The sequence below is a fragment of the Pipistrellus hanaki genome (assembly GCF_964339955.1).
Source record: "Pipistrellus hanaki genome assembly, chromosome: 4".
In the NCBI taxonomy this organism is placed as follows: Eukaryota; Metazoa; Chordata; class Mammalia; order Chiroptera; family Vespertilionidae; genus Pipistrellus; species Pipistrellus hanaki.
In genome coordinates, this window is record NC_140506.1 from 33,948,548 (window position 1) to 33,969,349 (window position 20,802).

The 20,802-nt window shown below is 38.2% G+C and overlaps 1 protein-coding gene across 1 annotated transcript in view; it reads left to right on the plus strand.

Annotated features, from left to right (window-relative positions):
• Positions 1–20,802, plus strand: part of FCHO2 (FCH and mu domain containing endocytic adaptor 2) — a 100,185-nt gene that overhangs the window by 12,700 nt on the left and 66,683 nt on the right. The window contains exons 2-5 of the mRNA XM_084880894.1: positions 3,165–3,256; positions 7,184–7,258; positions 12,561–12,702; positions 12,795–12,947. Of these exons, the coding sequence (XP_084737020.1) occupies positions 3,165–3,256; positions 7,184–7,258; positions 12,561–12,702; positions 12,795–12,947 (462 nt within the window). The remainder of the gene's footprint in view (positions 1–3,164; positions 3,257–7,183; positions 7,259–12,560; positions 12,703–12,794; positions 12,948–20,802) is intronic.

The window sequence follows — 20,802 nt, forward strand, 5'->3', positions numbered from 1 at the left end:
CCTTGATCAGAATCGAACCTGGGACCCTTCAGTCCACAGGCTGACGCTCTGTCCATTGAGTTAAACCAGCTACATAGGTCTGTGTGCCGATTTGAATAGTCCTTCACTCTCAGCTCTTTTCCATTTTTTGCCTTTAAATATGCATAATGCACTTTGGGAACCCAGGTAACCTGGGCTTGTTAGAATTATGTGCACATGAGAAGTAGTAGGTATGTTACGTGAGAAATTTGGGCATAAGAGCTTCAGACTTTGGATTTTAAGGTTTAAGATTTCAGGCTTGTTTCTTTCAGGGTTCATATTATGAGAGTTGGTGGGTCCTCTAATCATTTGTAATTTCTATATTATAGTCAAGTAATGGAATGAACCCATCAGAAGCTTCAGGCCTGTTAATATTTGTTATTTTATTTACTAACGTGCCATAGACTAGTGATAATGATTATTTCAAAAAATGTTCTTATTTTGGTTGGAATAAATTTGCATGTAAAAGTTAGGGAAAGTAAAAACTAGAATTAGATAATAAACTTTATCTTTATTTTAAACATGAAAAAGTGTAGAAGCCAAATGGATATGTTTGGATTCATAAGAGACTGTAGTTTATGAATGGAACCTGCAACTGAGGTACGTGCCCTGCCCTTGAGCTGAATCGCACCCGGGACTCTTCAGTCTGCAGGCCTACATGTTATCCCTTGAGCCAAACCAACTAGGGCTAATGTTACATTCTTCCTGAAAAATAAAAATGGCTATTCATAATGTTAAGGATATTATCTCCTTATGAATATGATTTTTTTTTTAAAGCTTATAGTACCTGATATTTGAATATGGCATTTTAATTTTATGTATGGCAAACTAATTACTTGGTATATTAGTTGACAAGTTTATTAGGGATCATGTCAACATAACTGGAAGTTCTTATAATATGTTTTCTGTTTTTGGCAAACTTTGGAAAAATTAGGTTTCAGGTTGTATAACACTTGCTTATGATATTGGTTTTTATTTTCAGTAAATATATTCTATTCTTTTATTTTCATTGAAGAAAACTAACACTGACATTTGTGAAGAGAGTTGTTGAGCTTGGTTTATTGATATAGGCTTTTATTTCTGGAGGCCCAGTGCACAAAATTAGTGCACGGGGGGAGGAGGTTTGTGTCCCTTAGCCCAGCCTGCACCCTCTTCAATCTGGTACCTCTCAAGGGATGCCCAAATGGGCAGTTGGACATCCTTCTTACAATCCAGTACTGCTGGCTCCCAACTGCTCCCCTGCCTGCCTTCCTGATTACCCCTAACTGCTTCTGCCTGCCAGCCTGATCACCCCCTAACCACTCCCCTGCCAGCCTGATGAATGCCTAACTGCTTCCCTGCCAGCCTGATTGCCCCTAACTGCCTTCCCCTGAAGACCTGGGTCCCCTGCAACTGCCCTCCCCTGCAGGCTTGATTGCCCACAACTGCCCTCCCTTGCAGTCATGGTCCCTCCCAACTGCCCTTCCCTGCTGGCCATCTAGTGGTGGCCATCTTGTGTCCACATGGGGGCAGGATCTTTGACCACATGGGGGCAGCAATCTTGTGTGTTGGAGTGATGGTCAATCTGCATAGTACTCTTTCATTAGATAGGATAGAGGCGTGGTGCGGAGTGATGGTCAATCTGCATAGTACTCTTTCATTAGATAGGATAGAGGCGTGGTGCATGAGTGGGGGCCATCTGGTTTGCCCTGAAGGGTGTCCCCAATCAGGATGGGGGTTCCCTTGGGGTGTGGAGCAGCATGGAAGAGAGGCCTGTGGAGGTTTGCAGGCTGGCCACGCACCCCAGTGACACAAGGGGAGGCCCTGGTATCTGGGATTTATTTATTTCCTACAATTGAAATTTTGTAGCCTTGAGTGGAGGCCAGAGCCAGCTTGGGAAGCTTTTCTTCCTCCATCTCTGGGGGCAACCCAAGCTTCCTGCTTGCTTTAGCTCTGCGGCTGCCACCATTTTTGTTGGAATTTATTTATCTTCTGTAATTGAAACTTTGAAGCCTTGAGTGGAGGCCAGGGCTGGCCAGAGCAGGCAGGAGGCTTGGCTTCCTTCATTGCAAAGAAAACTCAAGCCTCCTGCTCACTCCATGACCGCAGCCATCTTGGTTGGGTTAATTTGCATACTCCTGATTGGTGGGCATGGCTTGTGGGGGTAGTGGAGGTACGGTCAGTTTGCATGTTTCTCTTTTATTAGTGTAGATAACATTGATATTTCTAATGTTTTCTTTGCTCTGACTAGCTAACTTAACATTTATTGGATTAAATAACTAAAAGTTTTGTAGGATTGTGTAATGGTCTGGTTCTGTTAATTTCTCATTAGTTGAGGACTAGCTAATAGACTGTTAATGCTCTTTTTAAAATTTTATCTACTTTCTCACTTATCAAATTGCTTAAGTTTACTGAAAGACTCATATTAGGAATTATAAAATATCTTGTGTTCAGTGCTTATATGATTAGTAATATGCTGTCTTGACTAAGATGTCAAGATTTAGTAATTTTAAAATACAGACTTTTGAGTTAAATCAATGATTTTCAACCTTTTTATCTGATGGCACACATAAACTAATTACTAAAATTCTGCAGCACACACAAAATGTCTTTTTTTCCTCATGTGCTAAAAAGTAGATGTAATTTTGATTCATTCACACTGGATGGCTTTTGTTGTGTTGGCTGTTGTCATTTTTTTATTTTTATTTGATGATCTAAGGGAAAAGAGGGCAGTGCCCCTGACTAAATAGTCAAGTATTGTATGTTTTAGAGACTCTTGCAGCACACTGGTTGAAAATTGCTGTGTTAAATAATTAGGGATCCCATAATGCCTATTCAAGGAATTGAATTTTGGTATTTAGTAATGTATTTAAAGAGGACCATGGTTATCTTTTCTAAATTATACTACATATTATTCCTTAACATTTCAGACTTAGTTTCATTAATATACCCTTATGAGTGATTATAGAGTATGCATATATACATGATTGCATATATAATAAAAATAAATTTTATGAGGCCTTACAATATTCATTTGATACCTTTTAAAGTCTTACAGTGAGCAACAATGGTTAAATTTAGGAAAGATAGCTTACCTGTCAGCATTGCATATTTGTTAATGTTATTTTGATCTCTTTTTATTAAATAAAAATCTTTTTAAATTGCAGGGGGAAAAAAATAGTGGCTTTGATGTTCTTTACCATAATATGAAACATGGACAGATATCGACGAAAGAGCTAGCAGATTTTGTAAGAGAAAGGTATGTATTTTTTCATGTCATTTAACAATTTATTACAACTTAAATTTTAGAATATAAATGAGAAAATTTTGATTGTATTGTATTTGAAGGTTCCCCACCTCTGTTGTAGTTTAATTATTATTATAACTTTTATTTTTATTTATTTTATTTTATTTTTTATTTTATTTTTAAAAAATATATTTTATTGATTTTGTACAGAGAGGAAGTGAGAGAGATAGAGAGTTAGAAACATCGATGAGAGAGAGTCATCGATCAGCTGCCTCTTGCACACCCCCTACTGGGGATATGCCCGCTACTAAGGTACATGCCCTTGACCGGAATTGAACCCGGGTCCCTTCAGTCCCCAAGCCGACGCTCTATCCATTGAGCCAAACCGGTCTCGGCTATTATAACTTTTATTTTTAAAGAGGCCCTAAGTATGTATTTTTGAATTCTGAAAATTTATAAAATATGATTATCTTTAAGACTTCATAATATAATAGTTAATTTAGAAACTATTTTTAAAAAATATATTTTATTGTTTTTTTACAGAGAGGGAGAGGGAGAGAGAGTTAGAAACGTCGATGAGAGAGAAACATCGACCAGCTGCCTCTTGCACACCCCCTACTGGGGATGTGCCTGCAGCCAAGGTACATGCCCTTGACTGGAATCAAACCCGGGACCTTTCTACCACTGAGCCAAACCAGTTTCGGCTAATTTAGAAACTATTAAAATCATTACAATTTTATTTGATTAAAGTTGTTTTGTAGTTGGGCCCAATTGATTATTTTTATATGAATACATTTAAAGTCTTTACCTTGATTATAGAGGGATATATGCCTTTAGATACAATACTTCATTTATTATTTCATTAATATATAATGTCTGCTGTATATCAGACTTTAGTTTGGATTCTGAGTGTATAGTGGTAAAGATACAACTTCTTCTGTCTTCATACAGTTAACTGACGGGTAGAAAATGGAGAGCAAACTTTTTATGTAACACCAATCCTCTTAGGGCTTTCTCCTATTGGAGTTAAGAGGGAGCCCAAAATCTCTAAATACGATGCACGAAATTCATACAAGGGGCTCGGACCTCACAGTCCCAGCTGCCTTGGCCAGCCCTCACAGCCCCTTGCAGCCTTGGCCAGCCCTGGCTTTGTCCGGAAGGTTGTCTGAATGGTTGTTCTGCTCTTTGGTCTAATTAGCATATTAGCTCTTTATTATACGGGATATTATATAGGATGTGCCTATGGTTTTATGAATGTGTATAAGCATCATGTAGGATCTACAATAGTATCAGGATTTGAAAAGATATGGGTTGCAGTCCCTTTGAGGTTTTGTTTATTTATGGTTTATCCTTACTCTTGAAGTCTCAATTTTAAGGATTTGGGATTTCCCATAATTCCCCTTGGCTGGTCTCAATCTATAGTTTTGTCTCCCTTGTCCTGTGAGGCTGTGAAAGCGCTGTTCTACTTCTTAGTCTTAGATGCCCCCAAGGGAAAAGCTGCCCTACATATCTGACTCACTTCTCTGGATATTCTTCACTTGGATCTTGGCCTACTGATTCTTAACTGTCTCTTTAGTTCTCTGATGCCTTTTAGTCACACACCTCTTCCTCTATGTTTTTCTAGTTTTCCTTATTGGGAGGTTTTTGTATCAATTTACTATTTCTGGAAATTGAACCACTTCTTATTTCTTGCTGTTAAAACTTATCAAGACATTAATATATTGTTTTGTATTAACTTTTAGATGATCAAAGTACTCCCTTTGTAATATAGTTTATTAAAAGAACAAAAAATTGAAGGAGCAGAAAAAAGTCACAGTGCCAGCAGTGAGAGGCAGATACTGTGAATAGTTCCTTTTTGTTGGCCTGTTATGGGAGTAGGGTAGGGGAAGAGTTTGGAGATAAGCTTAATTTGGATAATCTGAGTTTGAGGTACTTAAGATATTTTAAGTAGAGTTGTGCTTGAGGTATTTATGATATTAAACATGATTTGATGCAAGAGCAGTGTGGAGTTCTGGGTTTGGACATTAAAATCAGGAAGTTAGTTCAACCTATCAAGGTAAATGGGAGGGCAGTGGTGGTTGTAGGCTGTTCCACTGTTAAGGGAAGCACAGATTGAGAAGGGCCAGGGTAATTACAGAGGTAAGATGGGACTTATGTTTTGTAGTGTGAAGAAGGCCAATATATACAACAAATACTGTTTCATATGTTGTATATGTAGGTTGTCTATGAGAAACATTTTTTTACCTCATGCTTAATGGCTTTGGTTGATCTTTTCTTTTTTTAAATATATTTTTATTGATTTCAGAGAGCATGGGAGAGGGGGAGAGAGAGAAACATCAATGATGAGAAAGAACCACTGATCAGCTGCCTCTTGCATGCTCCACACCAGGGATCAAGCCCACAACCCGGGCATGTGCCTGTGACCAGAATGAAACCTGCAATTATTTAGTCCCCAGGCCGACACTCTATCCACTGAGCCAAACCAGCTAGGGTTGGTCTTTTTAAAGCCTAAAATCCTATAAGTTGAATAATCCTACATAATAAAAGAGTAATATGCAAATCAACCGACACTCCACTACACCCACAAGCCACGTCTACCAACCACACCCACTAGCCAATCAGAGCGAGTATGCAAATAAACCCAATCAAGATGGCTACAACCACAGAGCAGGAAGGAGACTTGGGTTTCCCAGGCAACGGAGGAAGCCAAGCTTTCTGCCTGCCTTTATAGGCCTAAGCCTCCACTCAAGGTTACAAAGTTTCAATTATAGAAGGTAAATAAATCCAAACAGAAATGGTGGCAGCCATCTGCTCCAGGCTACAAAGTTTCAATTGTAGAAGGTAAATAAATTCCAGATATTAGGGCCTCTGCTTGGATTGCCAGAGGGCGTGGCCAGCCTGCAAACCACCACAGGCTCCTCGCCCAGGTCGCCCCATGTCCCAAGGGAATCCCCACCCTGATCTGGGACACCCTTCAGGGCAAACCAGATGGCCCCCACCATGTACCAGGCCTCTATTCTATCTAATAAAAGAATAATATGCAGATTGACCATCACTCCAAAACACAATAGCTGCTCCCATGTGGTCAAAGATGGCTGCTCCCATGTGGACACAAGATGGCCAATGGGGGAGGCCTGCAAGGGAGGGCAGTTGTGGGAGATCAGGCAAGCAGAGCAGGGCAGTTGGGGGTGATCAACCCTGCAGTTAGGGGTGACCAGGCCAGCAGAGGAGGGAAGTTGGGGGCAAACAGGCTGGCAGGGGACTGTTTAGGGGGTGATCAGGCTGGCAGGCAGAAGTGGTTAGGGGCAATCAGGAAGGCAGGCAGGTGAGCAGTTGGGAGCCAGCAGTCCTGGATTGTGAGAGAGATGTCCAACTGCCATCTGTTTAGGGCAGTCGGACATTCCTTGAGGAGTCCCAGATTGGAGAGGGTGCAGGTTGGGCTGAGAGACTCTCTCCCCTGAATTTCGTGCACTGGGCCTCTAGCAATTAATATTTAGTATTGTGCAAAAGACTTATTTAATCTCTTGTTTAAGTAAATGTGTACAATAATGAAATCACAATGTTGAAAATAAACTATATTAAGTACACTAAGTAGGTATTAAAAATAAATAACTTTCACACTGAATCAGTTTACAGAGAGAGAAAAATACAAGCAGTAGCATTCTTGCATTTCCTGTTTAAATAACTATTGGTACTAAAGGTAAAAAGAATGGTGACTTCATGTAAGTTTCACTGCTGGTCTAAATTATTTTAGTTTATACCAGATTAGTTCTTTAAGTAGATGTGCACAAAGAGCCAGAAATTCATGACCACATACTTATTTTTAGCATATACATGGAATTATCTTTTTGTTTCTACAGTTTTAATTGTATTTTGATAATTTTGCTATGTGTTTGGTAATTAAAGGAAATATTGTAATATGGAAATTTTACTTAACAGAGCCACAATAGAAGAGGCGTACTTCAGGTCAATGACAAAACTAGCAAAATCTGCAAGCAATTATTCACAACTTGGGTGAGTAATTTCTTTGGAGAACTCTTTTAATGCTGATTTAGGCCAAGTTCTTCATAATATTAGATTTCATTGAGGCTATAATAGCTCATAAATATAACATTTATAATGTACTTATTTATTGACTTGATTGAAAATATAATTGAGCTTGTTGAATTACTGAATACAAAGTATGTAAAACTTATTTTTTGCCCTTTATTAAATGACATAGTCATTCAGTAGTATAATTTGGAGATTATCAATATTAAGTGTGATGCATGTTATTCTAGTTTTCTGTAGGTTCATTTTTTTCTCTAGCTTCATTTAAATTCTGCTAGATAGTGATCTTTAAAAACTCAAATGATTGAAATGTTAAAATTTGTTTAAAATGTTTGATTTTTATAGACTATCATTAAATCTTTTAAGAATTTGTATTAAAGAAGTGTATTCTTTGGAAAATGAATACTACTAATAAAAATATGTTTATTAGGTCTAGTAATTAATGTCGTTTTCTAATACTTTTTAAAATCAAATTTATTTAAACAATACAACAAAATTTAATCAACAATATAGTTGCCGTTGTTTTCTACTACTTGTGCCCAACGCTCAGGAAGCATTTTAATCCCTCTGTTGTAAAATTCTTGTGATTTTGATGCAAAAAATTCGGTCAATGCATTTTTGAGGCATTCTTCATTATTAAATTTTTTTCCAAGAAGACAGTTTTCCAAAGAACGAAACAAATGGTAATCGGAAGGGGCAATATCAGGAGAATATGCAGGTTGAGGGAGAACTTCCCATTCCAACTGGCGCAGTTTTTCAGCAGTGATTCTTGCAGTATGCGGTCGTGCGTTATCGTGCTGAAGAATTACGCCCTTCCGATTAATCAGCGCGGGTTCTTTTTCTCTTAAAGCTTGGGCTAACCTTTCCAATTGGGCACTATACACTGCACTTGTAATGGTTTGGTTAGATGGTAAAAGTTCATAATGAAGAATTCCTTTAAAATTCCACCAAACACACAACATCACTTTTTTCGCATGCAAGTCAGGTTTTGGCGTGGGCTGCGGAGCCTCATTTTTGTCCAACCATTGAGGCTGCCTTTTCAAATTAACATACAGCACCCATTCTTCATCTCCGGTAACAATTTGCTCTAAAAACGGCAAACGGTTTTGACGAGAGAGGAGCGAACTGCAAATTGTGACTCTTTGATTACGGTTGTTGTCGGTCAACTCATGAGGAACCCATTTTCCAAACTTTTGGACTTTGCCAAGTGCACGCAATTGATTGGAAATTGTTTTTTGTGAACAATTTAAAGTTGTCGCAAGCTCTTGTTGGGTAATTTGAGGATTTTGCACCAAAAGAGCTTGAAGAGCTTCTTGATCAAAATTGGACACACGGCCTCGACCACTCTTGTCATCTAACGAAAAATTTCCCTCGCGAAATTTCTCAAACCATCGCTGGCATTTTCTGGTGCTAACTGCATCTTGACCAAGAGCACTACAGATGTTTTTTGCAGCCTCACTTGCTTTTCTTCCTAATTGGAACTTGTAAAGCATGCAGTGCCGAATATGCTCTTCATCCGCCATCTTCTTAGCCCTAGTTCTGCAACAAAAACCAAACGAAACACAAACTTTTTCAAGCAAAACTTGTTAATTGCACTTCACACGTTCTGTAGATACCACGTGTTTGAAGGTTATGTCAATACAAGTCAACGCCAAGCAAGATTTTAAACGAATGTTTAAAAACGACATTAATTATTACTAGACCCGATAAAATGAGATGTGTTCATAGCCATAACAACTCTGGGAAGAATAATTGTATAATTTGAAACATAACTCTGGAAGGAATGCTTAATCTGATTTAGTTATCTAAAGTTTGGGGAGAGGTATTTTAGCTCAGATGTGAAAATAATTTGTGTAACATTTATAAAGATTTTTATAATGATATTAAGTAAAAGATTTCCTCTGTATATGGGTTTCTGATGCATCTGTGAATCCCCTGAAATTAAAGTAAACTTATGGGTAGGTATTATTAACTCATTTCTGATTGACATATAGTTTTACAATTCAAAAAACTGGTTAAGCACGACTATTTTATGAAAGTATTCTCTAGCATCATTGAGTGAATCTAAATAAGTCTCCCGACTTTGTGGTGCGGATAAAGAGGAGTTATATTCTTTAATTCATCCAGACCAGTGTTTCCCAAACTTCTCTCATGATGAGAATCACCTGGTGCAGTTGTTAAAACACAGATTCCTGAATCCCAACTAAGAAGTGCTAAACTAGAATTTTTGAGAACATATAGGTAAAATTGCATACCTAACTTAGTGCTCTGTATATAACATCTGTCTTAGAGCACTAGTTAAGTATACAATTTTACCTATATGTTCCAAAAAATTCTAGTTTAGCACTTCTTAGTTGGGATTCAGGAATCTGTGTTTTAACAACTCCACCAGGTGAATTCTCATCATGAGAGAAGTTTGGGAAACACTAATCCAGACGGTAGTGACACTGTCCATTTTGTAAGTGCAGACATATGTATATAACTATTAGAGGCTCAATGCATGAAGTTCATCCATAGATAGGGTCACTAGGCCTGGCCGGTGATCAGGGCCGATCAAGGGCCTCTGGCTGTTGGCTGGGCCTCCGTTCCCCAGCTGCTGGCTGCCAGCCTTTCTTCATTTTATGCTGCCCCCTGGTGGTCAGTGCACATCATAGCAAACAGTCAAATTCCTGGTCACCCAGGGGATCGGGTCTAAGTCAGCAATTGGACATCCCCCTCGCAATTCAGGATCCCTCGCTCCTTACTGCCCACTTGCTCGCTGCTCCTTACTGCTCGGCTTGCTGCTCCTTAGTGCTGCTGCAGAGGCAGAAGAGCCTCCCACCAGCGCCGCTGTGCTCGCCAGCCGTGAGTCTGGCTTCTGGCTGAGTGGCTCTCTCCCTGTGGAAGTACACTGACTACCAGGGGGCAGCTCCTGCGTTGAGTGTCTGCAACCTGGTAGTCAGTGAGCATCATAGCGACCGGTCATTCTGGTCATTCTGCTGTAAGAGTCACTTAGGTTAGTGGTCGGCAAACTGATTAGTCAACAGAGCCAAATATCAACAGTACAACAATTGAAATTTATTTTGAGAGCCAAATTTTTAAAACTTCTAATGCCACTTCTTCAAAATAGACTCGTCCAGCCGAAACCGGTTTGGCTCAATGGATAAAGCGTCGGCTTGGGGACTGAAGGGTCCCGGGTTCGATTCCGGTCAAGGGCATGTACCTTGGTTGCGGGCACATCCCCAGTAGGGGGTGTGCAAGAGGCAGCTGATCGATGACTCTCATCGATGTTCCTATCTCTCTCCCTTCCTTTCTGTACAAAATCAATAAAAAATATATTTAAAAAAAAACAAAACAAAACAAAAAAAAAACAAAATAGACTCGTCCAGGTCGTGGTATTTTGTGGAAGAGCCACACTCAAGGGGCCAAAGAGCCACATGTGGCTCGTGAGCCTCAGTTTGCCGACCACAGGCTTAGGCTTTTGTTATATAGATTCATGTGTATTATTTAACCAGAAAAAAAGTTGTATATGTCAAACTTTTGTAAATGGAATGATATTTGAAATTCCTTAAAGAAACCTGTGTTTAAAGAAATCTTATGTTGAACTGGTTTTCTCTGTAAAGAATCCTTTGGTAAAGTAAAGGGACACTTCTATCTTATCTACGTACTTTGTGAAATCTAGACTATCATCATGTATCAGGTTTACATGAAGTGATGCACAAGTCTTTTGATGCTGTTGTGAGTGTCTTTTTTTTTTTTTAGTGTCTTTTTCCCCCCCAAAAATTTTCCATCTACTTGCCAGATTTAGGGCTGATGAGATTTTAAAGTGTGAAATGATATCTAATCAGACCAATCCTAAGTGTTTTCTTTTTAAAGTATATAGTTATTGATTTTAGAGAGTAAAGGAAAGGGAGAGAGAGATTTAAACATCAATGATGAGAGAGAATCATTGATCAGCTGCTTCCTGCACGCCCCCTACCAGGAATCAAGCCCACAATCTGGGCATATGTCCTTGACTGGAATCAAACCTGGGACCTTTTAGTCCACAGGCTGACGCTCTATTCATTGAGCCAAATTGGCTAGGCCAATCCTAAGTATTTTAATAAGCCTCTTTGAACTTGTTTACTATTGCTTAAAATGAACATTGTTAGTTAGCTTTCCTACTGGGTAGGAAATGTAATAATTGGCACAGAGGATAACTAATTTCTTTCTCTGTTCGCTTGATTTAGTAATCATTGCTGCTATTTGCTTTTTTTTTATTATTAGAAATTTTGCCTTAAAACAAAGCAGATAATGTTGAAAATATCGTAGGGAGTACCTGAGAAAATTATAGGGTAAAATTATACATAAATCATTCTCTATTAACCAAATTTATCATTGGCATTCTAAGTACTATCTAAGCTATTATAACATAGTAATTCTTGGAAATACTTGAACCTGCTGAAAATATTAAACCCTTAATATTGAGAAAAGCTGGTAGGAAAGTATGTCATGCATCTTGAACTATGTAGTAAAAAGGGGACTTTCTTATTGTTTGTTGAAGTACACAGATAGATAAAATTATAATGGCCCTCAAAAGGTTTCAGATAATCGTTTTAAAATAATCTTCTCTCTATATAAAAGCCTAATATGCAAATTGTCCCCTCAAGAATTTGACCAAGAGACCGGGAGTTCAATTGCTAGCTATGATGTGTGCTGACCACCAGGGGGCGGTGTGAAATGAGGAATGCTCCAGCAGCCACTAGTGACACTACCCGTGCACAAATTTTGTGTACTGGGCCTCTAGTTCTTATATAATTATTAATTAATGATGATACTAAAAAATCATGTGCAAGTTTTAACTTTTTCATGTTTAAATTCAAAGGAACTTTTATTTCTGATGAATTAAAAAATTTTTTTGAATCCTCACTTGGATTTATTTTTTATTTTATTTATTTATTTTTATAGAGAAAGTAGAGGGGAAGAAGGAAGGGGGAAAGAGAGAGAAACATCTGTTTGAGAGAGATACATTGATTGATTGTCTCCTGCATGCACCCTTGACTGGGGCTGGGGATGGAGCTTGTAACCAAGGTAATACATGCCCTTGATTGGAAATTGAACCTGAGACCTTTCAGTCTACAGGCCGATGCTCTAACCACTGAGCAACCAGCCAGGGCAGTCGTTTAATTTTTTATTTTTTACTTAATTAAAATTGCTGAATGTAACATTACTAATTCCATTGGTTCTATTTTGGAGCCTTAAATTTTTTTTCTTTTAGTAAATTATTCTTGTATTTTCTTTTTCTTAGAACATTTGCACCAGTGTGGGATGTGTTCAAAACATCTACAGAGAAATTAGCTAATTGTCACTTGGATCTTGTTAGAAAATTACAAGAATTAATAAAGGAAGTTCAGAAGTATGGAGAAGAACAAGTAAAGTCTCATAAAAAGGTATCAATTTTTTCTCGATAAAGGGTAATTGATCAGATAATTGAGTGCTTTACAGCTTAATCATTTTTAATGAATCATTTTATACCAAACAGACTAAAGAAGAAGTTGCAGGAACTTTGGAAGCTGTTCAGACCATTCAGAACATAACTCAGGCTCTCCAGAAATCCAAGGAAAATTACAATGCCAAGTGTGTAGAACAAGAACGTTTGAAAAAGGAAGGAGCTACACAAAGAGAAATAGACAAGGTAATTACAATAAAAATAAATCCTCTGTGGTTTCAAAGTACTGTTCTATACAAGAATGCATTTAATATTCAAAAATTATCTCAGATTTAAGATGAAGACACTGTACCTCTGAGTATTAGTGATATACCTGAATGAAACAGAAAGACTTACAAAATATATTGTATATGGTAAATAGATTAGCAAATACATAAAAAGGAATGATTTTTTTTGTCTGTAGCACTTTACAGGATCCTATCTAAGAAAAGAGTAATATGCAAATTGACAGTCACTCCAACACACAAGATGGCCACCCCATGTGGTCAAAGATGGCTGCCCCCATGTGGACACAAGATGGCCAGCAGGGGAGGGCAGTTTTGGGCTATCAGGCCAGCAGGAAAGGGCATTTGGGAGGGACCAGGCCTATAAGGGAAGACAGTTGGGGGCAATCAGGCCTGCAGGGGATGGCAGTTAGGGGTGACCATGCTGACAGAGAAGGGCAGTTGGGGGTGACCAGGCTAGCAGGGGAGGGCAATTAGGGGTGACCAGGCCTGCAAGAGAGGGCAGTTAGGCGTCAATCAGGCTGGTAGGGGAGTGATCAGGCTGGCAGGCAGAAGTAGTTAGGGGCAATCAGGCAGGCAGGCAGGCGAATGGTTGGGAATTGGCAGTCCTGGATTGTGAGAGGAGTCCCGGATTGGAAAGGGTGCAGTCTGGGCTGAGGAACACACACACACACCCTCCCCCACCTCCCCGTGCATGAATTTTCTGCACCGGGCCTCTAATATATTTATAAAAGATAATTGATGAGATACTGTTTGGTATAAGATTTAACAATGAGGTAAAACTTTGTGAAGCAAGAAAGACATAGATACTTGAAGATAAGCTTTAAATACAGGTTATGGTAAATTTATTGCTGACTTTGTGTACATTTATGTAGTATTATGGTAAACCACAACCCTTTCCCCACTTGTGTTTTAATTGAAAGTAGTTTTTTTCCTCCTTTCAAAAACAGTTTAACCATTTATTTGTTTGATGTGGTATAGTTTCTATTAGGAATGAGCCATAGGGAGTGATAATTTTAAAAGCTTTGTAAAGTTTTGAAATACCTGTAAAAAAAGAAAACCAAATTTTAACCATATTACAATTAAAAATATATTTTATTGATTTTGTACAGAGAGGAAGGGAGAGAGATAGAGAGTTAGAAACATCGATGAGAGAGAGTCATCGATCAGCTGCCTTTTGCACACCCCCTACTGGGGATATGCCCGCAACCAAGGTACATGCCCTTGACCGGAATCGAACCCGGGACCTTTCAGTCCCCAAGCCGACGCTCTATCCATTGAGCCAAACCGGTTTCGGCTAACCATATTACAATTAAAATAATTATAAAAGTTTGCATACTTGGGCAGAAACCAGAAGAGAATATTGAAAAATCAAAAGAGTTGATAGAATTTGGGTTAATATATTTTCTTTAATGTTGTGCAATAAATAAAAATTGGGAGAGGGAGAAAGATGAGGCATAGTAAGTTCATAGTTTTAAAGTACCCTCAATTTCAGACAGCAGTTATGAGTAAAATATGAAAATGGAAAACAAAACAAATAACAGGGTCCAAAAAGAATACTACCTCGGTGAACCAGAAATGGAACAGAAACCTAAGGTGGCATGTAGAGATTGATTATGCAGGCTTGTTGGACTCAAAGTCCTAAAATAAATTAGGCAGTGGATTTTGGCTTTTGTGTGGGAAAGGGGGATTTAAATGTTCCATATTTAAGATAATCCCAAGGACCAGCAATTACTGGGAAGTTCTCAGGAAATAGGCTCAACAGCTGGAAAGTGAACTTGACCTGAAACTGGTTTCCTGCAATAAATGGTGTATAAGTTACAGTCACAGCAGTGTCCAAGATGGAAGACACGGCGGGTATAGCTCTGACACAACACCCTTCCTAAGTGGATCAAGCCAAGACAAAGTTTGAAACAATGGCAGTTCTTTTTAATATATTTTATTGATTTTGTATAGAGAGGAAGGGAGAGAGATTTTGTACAGAGAGGAAGGGAGAAACATCGATGAGAGAGAGTCATCGATCAGCCGCCTCTTGCATCCCCCCTACTGGGGATACGCCCGCAGCCAAGGTACATGCCCTTGACCGGAATGGAACCCGGGGCCTTTCAGTCCCCAAGCCAACGCTCTTATCTATTGAGCCAAACCGGTTTCAGCGGCAATTCTTTATTAAATAGAATACATCAGCAGTGTGGCTGTCCCCTTCTTGAATGCAGCATTGATGCATGCATTACAGCGACATGGATATTGCAGGATTATACACATGAATTCCATAAAACCAAAGCAAACTTTATGACAGTATGGGAAAGGGAGAAGCTCATGGGATTAGTACAAAAGGATATTGAGTCATATAAAAGTGGGTCTGGAGTAAACAGAAAAACAACTATTAAAAAAATTTATATTTATATATTTTATCGAATTTATTGTGCTGACACTGGTTAACAAACTATCCAGGTTTCAGGTGCATAGTTCCACAACATATCATCTGTACACTGTACTGTGTGTTTACCACCCCAAGTTAAGTCTCTTCCCATCATCATTTATCCCTTCTCTACCCTCCTCCACTTTTCACCATCCTTCTTACCCTTGGCAGTCACCACAGTTGTCCATGTTCATGAGTCTTTTTTCTCTTTTTTGCTCAATCTCTCCACCTTCTGCCACCAGACCCCTGGACCAAATGTCTCCCCCCTCACACCCCCCCCCCCCGCCCCCCAGTTAGCCTGCTCTCTATGAGTCTATCTCTTCTATTTTGCTTCTTAGTACATTAGATTCCACATGAGTGAAATTATATGGTACTTGTCTTTCTCTGACTGGCTTATTTTACTTAACATAATGTTCTCTAGATCCATCCATGCTGTCCCAAAGAGAGTAAAGATTTCTTTATTTTTTATGGCTGATTAGTCTATTTTATAAATGTATGGCTACTTTTTATTTTTAAATTGATTTCAGAGACAGGAAAGAAGAGAGATAGTAACATCAATAGTGAAAAACATCAGTCAGCTACCTCGTACATGCTCCCCTCCTGGGGATAGAGCTCTCAACCCAGACATGTGCTCTTACGAGGAATCAAACCATGACCTCCTGGTTCATGGATCATACCTCAATCACTGAGCCACACTGGTCGGACATGACTGCTTTTTTATCCACTCATTTACTGATGGACATTTGGCCTGCTTCCAAATCTTGGTTAACTATAATAATAAGAGCATATTATGCTAATTAGACTCAATGTCCTTCTAGATCACCTGCCCGATGAAGCCAGGGTTACAAGGGAAACCTGGGTCCTGGGTGTCAGAGGGAAGCCAGTGCCCGCAGCTGGATGAAGAAAGGCCTACTCTTGCACGAATTTCGTGCATTGGGCCTCTAATTATAAATAACACTGCAATTAACGTAAGGGTGCATGTAGTCTTTCAAATTAGTGTTTCAGGTTTTTTCATATTAATCCCAGAAGTGGAATTGCTGGGTCATAAGGCAGTTCCATTTTTAATATTTTGAGGTAATTCCATACCACTTTACACAGTGGCTGTACCAATCTGCATTCCCAACAGTGCATGAAGGCTCCCTTTTCTCCACATTCTCCCCAACACTTGTTGGTTGATTTATTGATGATAGCCATTCTGACAGGTATGAGGCAACATCTTATTGTGGTTTTAATTGTCATTTATCTGATGATCAGAAATGTTGAGAATCTTTTTATATGTCATCTGTATGTCCTCATTGGAGAAGTGTCTATTCAGGCCCTTTGCCCCATTTTTTTTTAAAAAAATATATTTTATTGATTTTTTACAGAGAGGAAGTGAGAGGGATAGAGAGTTAGAAACATCGATGAGAGAGAATCATCGATCAGCTGCCTCTTGCACACCCCCTACTGGAGATGTGCCCGCAACCAAGGTACATGCCCTTGACCGGAATCGAACCGGGACCTTTCAGTCTACAGGCCAACGCTCTATCTATTGAGCCAAACTGGTTTTGGCTTTTGCCCCATTTTTTAAATTGGATTGTTTATTTTTTTGGTGGTGCATTTTATAAGTTCTTGATATTAACCCTTTATCAGAATATTGTTGGTGAATATGTTATCCCATTCAGTGGGTTGTCTTTTCATTTTGTTGGTTTCCTTTGCTGTGGAAAACCTTTTTAGTTTGGTGTAGTTCCTTTTGTTTATTTATTTATTTTTTCTTTTATTTCCCTTGCCCCAGGACATCAGAAAAAGTATTGCTATGAGAAATGTCTGAGATTTTACTGTCTATGTTTTCTTCTAGGATTTTTATGGTTTCGAGCCTGACATTTAAGTATTTTATCTTAAGTCTATTTTTGTATCTATTGTAAGAAGGTGGTAAAGTTCATCCCCCCCCCCCATATATCTGTCCAATTTTCCCAACACCATTTATTTTTATTTTATTTTATTTTTTATTAAATTATTATCTGTGTACATATTTTAACATTGCCCCCCCCCCCATACATACCCTCCCTCCCCAGAGTTTTGTGTCCATTGGTTGTACTTATATGCATGTATACAAGCCCTTCGGTTGATCTCTTATCTCCCCCAGATCTCCCTCCCCTCCCCGCTGTAATTTGACAGTCTGCTTGTTGCTTTACTGTCTTTATATCTGACTTTTGGTTCATCAGTTTATAATGTTCTTTAATATCCATAAATGAGTGAGGTCATGTGGTATTTTTCCTTCATTGACTGGCTTATTTCACTTAGCATGATGTTCTCTAGTTCTATCCAGGTTGCTGCAAATGATGAGAATTCCTTCTTTTTTATGGCAGCATAGTATTCCATTGTGTAGATGTACCATAGTTTTTGGATCCAATCATCTGCTGAAGGACACTTACCAACACCATTTGTTGAATATACTATCTTTAGCCCATTGTATGTTTTTGCCTCCTTTGTCAAATATTAATTAACTAACGGCTTGGGTTTATTTTTGGGCTTTCTATTCTTTTCCATTGATCTATATGTCTGTTTTTATGCCATTACCATGATGTTTTGATTACTAGAGCTTTGTAGTATATTCGTAGTTTGATATCAGGCAGCGTGAGTCCTCCAACTTTGTTCTTCTTTCTAAAGATTGTTGTGGCTATTTGGGGTCCTTTGTGGTTTCACATCAGTTTTTGGAATATTCTAGTTTTTTGAAATATACCATAAACAGCTATTTTTGAAAGAACATGATTAATTTCAAAACTAAGGTTGTCTAGAAGAGACAATAAACATTGCTATGGCAACAAAAGAAAATATGACTTTACAGAGTAGAATGTTATAGTAGATTCAGAGCAAAATGGACACTTTGACCAATCATTTTTCTGCTATGAACAGCCTGGTCCATCGAATCAACCTTTTGAAGTGGTGAGACCCGTTCATCCTGGGTGGTGTTATTGGTGTCTATATTTTCCTATTACTGCTGAATGCTTTCCATTGATAGGACATCTCCAGGGACTTTAGGGACTATCACTTTCAGGCTGTGATCTGAAATAAGGAAAAGTAGGAAAGAGAAATTGACTGTCCTGATAATTAGCCTGACCATTAGGATTAATAGTGATGGATTCTGACATGGTCAGATTGAATGAACTGAAGCCACAGTTTTTCTGTGCTGTTTTTTCTAACATACACTGTGTTCTGTTTTTAGTTTTGATCAAAGAAAGATCAGAAAAAAAAGATAATCAGGAGCTTCACTCACTGTATCAAGCAATAGGTAGGGAAGAAAAAAGGCTCTTGGACTGCTAACTAGGGCTTTATTGGAAGTTGGGGTTTGGGGAATACAGTTTGGACTGTGGTTAGGTCAAGCCAAGGAATCAATTCATGACTTCTTTGGCCACATTCCCAGTATTCTTCTGGGAAAGTATTGAAAAACGACTTTCATAAGACTGATAGTAATGATGAATTATGGTTTCGAGCCTGACATTTAAGTATTTTATCTTAAGGTTTTGGAGGGCTGGCAGGTGAAAACTGATGGATAGGAATGGGTGAGCGTAAAGATAGAACAATTCTAGGAGATACCATTTACATTATATTCTATGGAGTTGTCTAGCAGGACTGATGGAGAGATAAGAGGCGGAAAAAATAAGAAACCTCCCATTTGAAATGAGTAAATAACAAAATTTTAGAGCACATCTAAGAAATCTAATACTAAGAAAGACACCAATAAATTTAACAATTGGAATAAGAATACACTCCAGATGATATTTAAATTTATAAGACAGATGAGCAAAAACATTTACGTGTGTTGAGATTCAAAGAGATAAGTCAATATAAACTTACTAGAGGCCCAGTGCACAAATTCATGCTTGGGTGGGATCTGGCTGGCCCACCCTGATACGGTCATTGGGCTGGGCCACAGGGTGCGGTGGCGGCTATGAGAGATTGGCCAGCCCTGCCCCCGATGGGGGAGGGGGCAATGGGGGCGGGACCATCTGGGGGAAGAGCTGCAGGCAGTTGGGGGCCAGTTGGGACTCCATTGGACCAGCTGGCCGCTGCAGTGGGAGTCATAGCAACTGGTCATTCCTCCGTTCTGGTCGCTGGGCTTTTATATATATAGATGTTAAAGAAGATTTAAAAACTTAAAGAAGCATAATGAAATAAGATCTAAATAGGAAAATAGCTAATTATAAAACTTGGAACTGAAAAATGTGGTACTAAAATAAAAAAAATAAAAAGGGAATAAAGAAGATAAACTGGACTTAGGCAAAGAGAATTTGGACGATATTACCGAGGGAATCCACACAGCATAATACAGAGGAATAAAGATTACTAACATTTATCTAATAAATTCAAAAGGAAAAAATGGAAAGAATGGTGGGCAGATAGTATTTGAATTTAACAGCTGATAATTTTTCAGAATTGGAAGAAATTCAAAACCTCAGATTTAAGTACATTTTTGGTATTAAGCATGCTAAATAAAGATAAATTTAGATCTAGACATTAGAGAAAAAAGTTACTAAAAGCTACCAGATTATTTTTTTTCTTACATCTCTGAAATCAGAATGCATTTTCAGTTAATGATATCATATATGCACTGTTGTTAAGGTAGCATTTGTGGTGTATTTATATTGCCCAGGAGACCTGGCATGATTGGGCAACTGCATTACTTCGATGCCGCAGTTAACACATCGTTTTAAGACCAGCTGAAAAAAGGAATAATTCTGATTGTTGTGTGAAAGCCTTTTGTTGATGAGACCTTTTGGTAGGATCAAGAAAATGTAAGCTCCAGTGTTTAAAAGGAAGTCTGGAGATATAGTGGAATACTTTTGCTCTTGATGATATAGACTATATAGAAGATAATATGTGTGTGTGGGGGGAACAGATATCAGTGATTCCTGAATTGGAAAATAATTGAGGAGTCAGAACCTGAATAGGAAGATGTAGGAGTACCTCAAATGATTCATTTTCCTTTCTTTCTCATTCTGTTATATAGAAGTGGTGTAGAATAAAAATCTATCTCAAAATAAGTCTAAAATAGCTCTTTGAATAAATATAAAATAAAATTTTAAGTTATAAGAAAGCATTATTTCATGGTTTGATTTTTATTTTATTTTAGTGGTACACTTTAGTGTTGTGCTTTACCATTTTAGTAGTAGCATTAAGTGTAACTACTAAAATAAGTATAATAACATATCTCCTAAATTAAGAAAGAGAAGAGGATATTAAAATTTATCAATAAGAAAAGAGAAAGGAAATAGAGAGCAAAGTAAAAGAATGGTACACTGAAAACTCTTAAGTTGTCAGAAATAAGTTTAAATATGTAAGTAACCATATACATATAAAAATTAGATTTCTTTAATTATAAATAGGTTGATTGTCAGGTTGGGGAAAAAAATCTTAT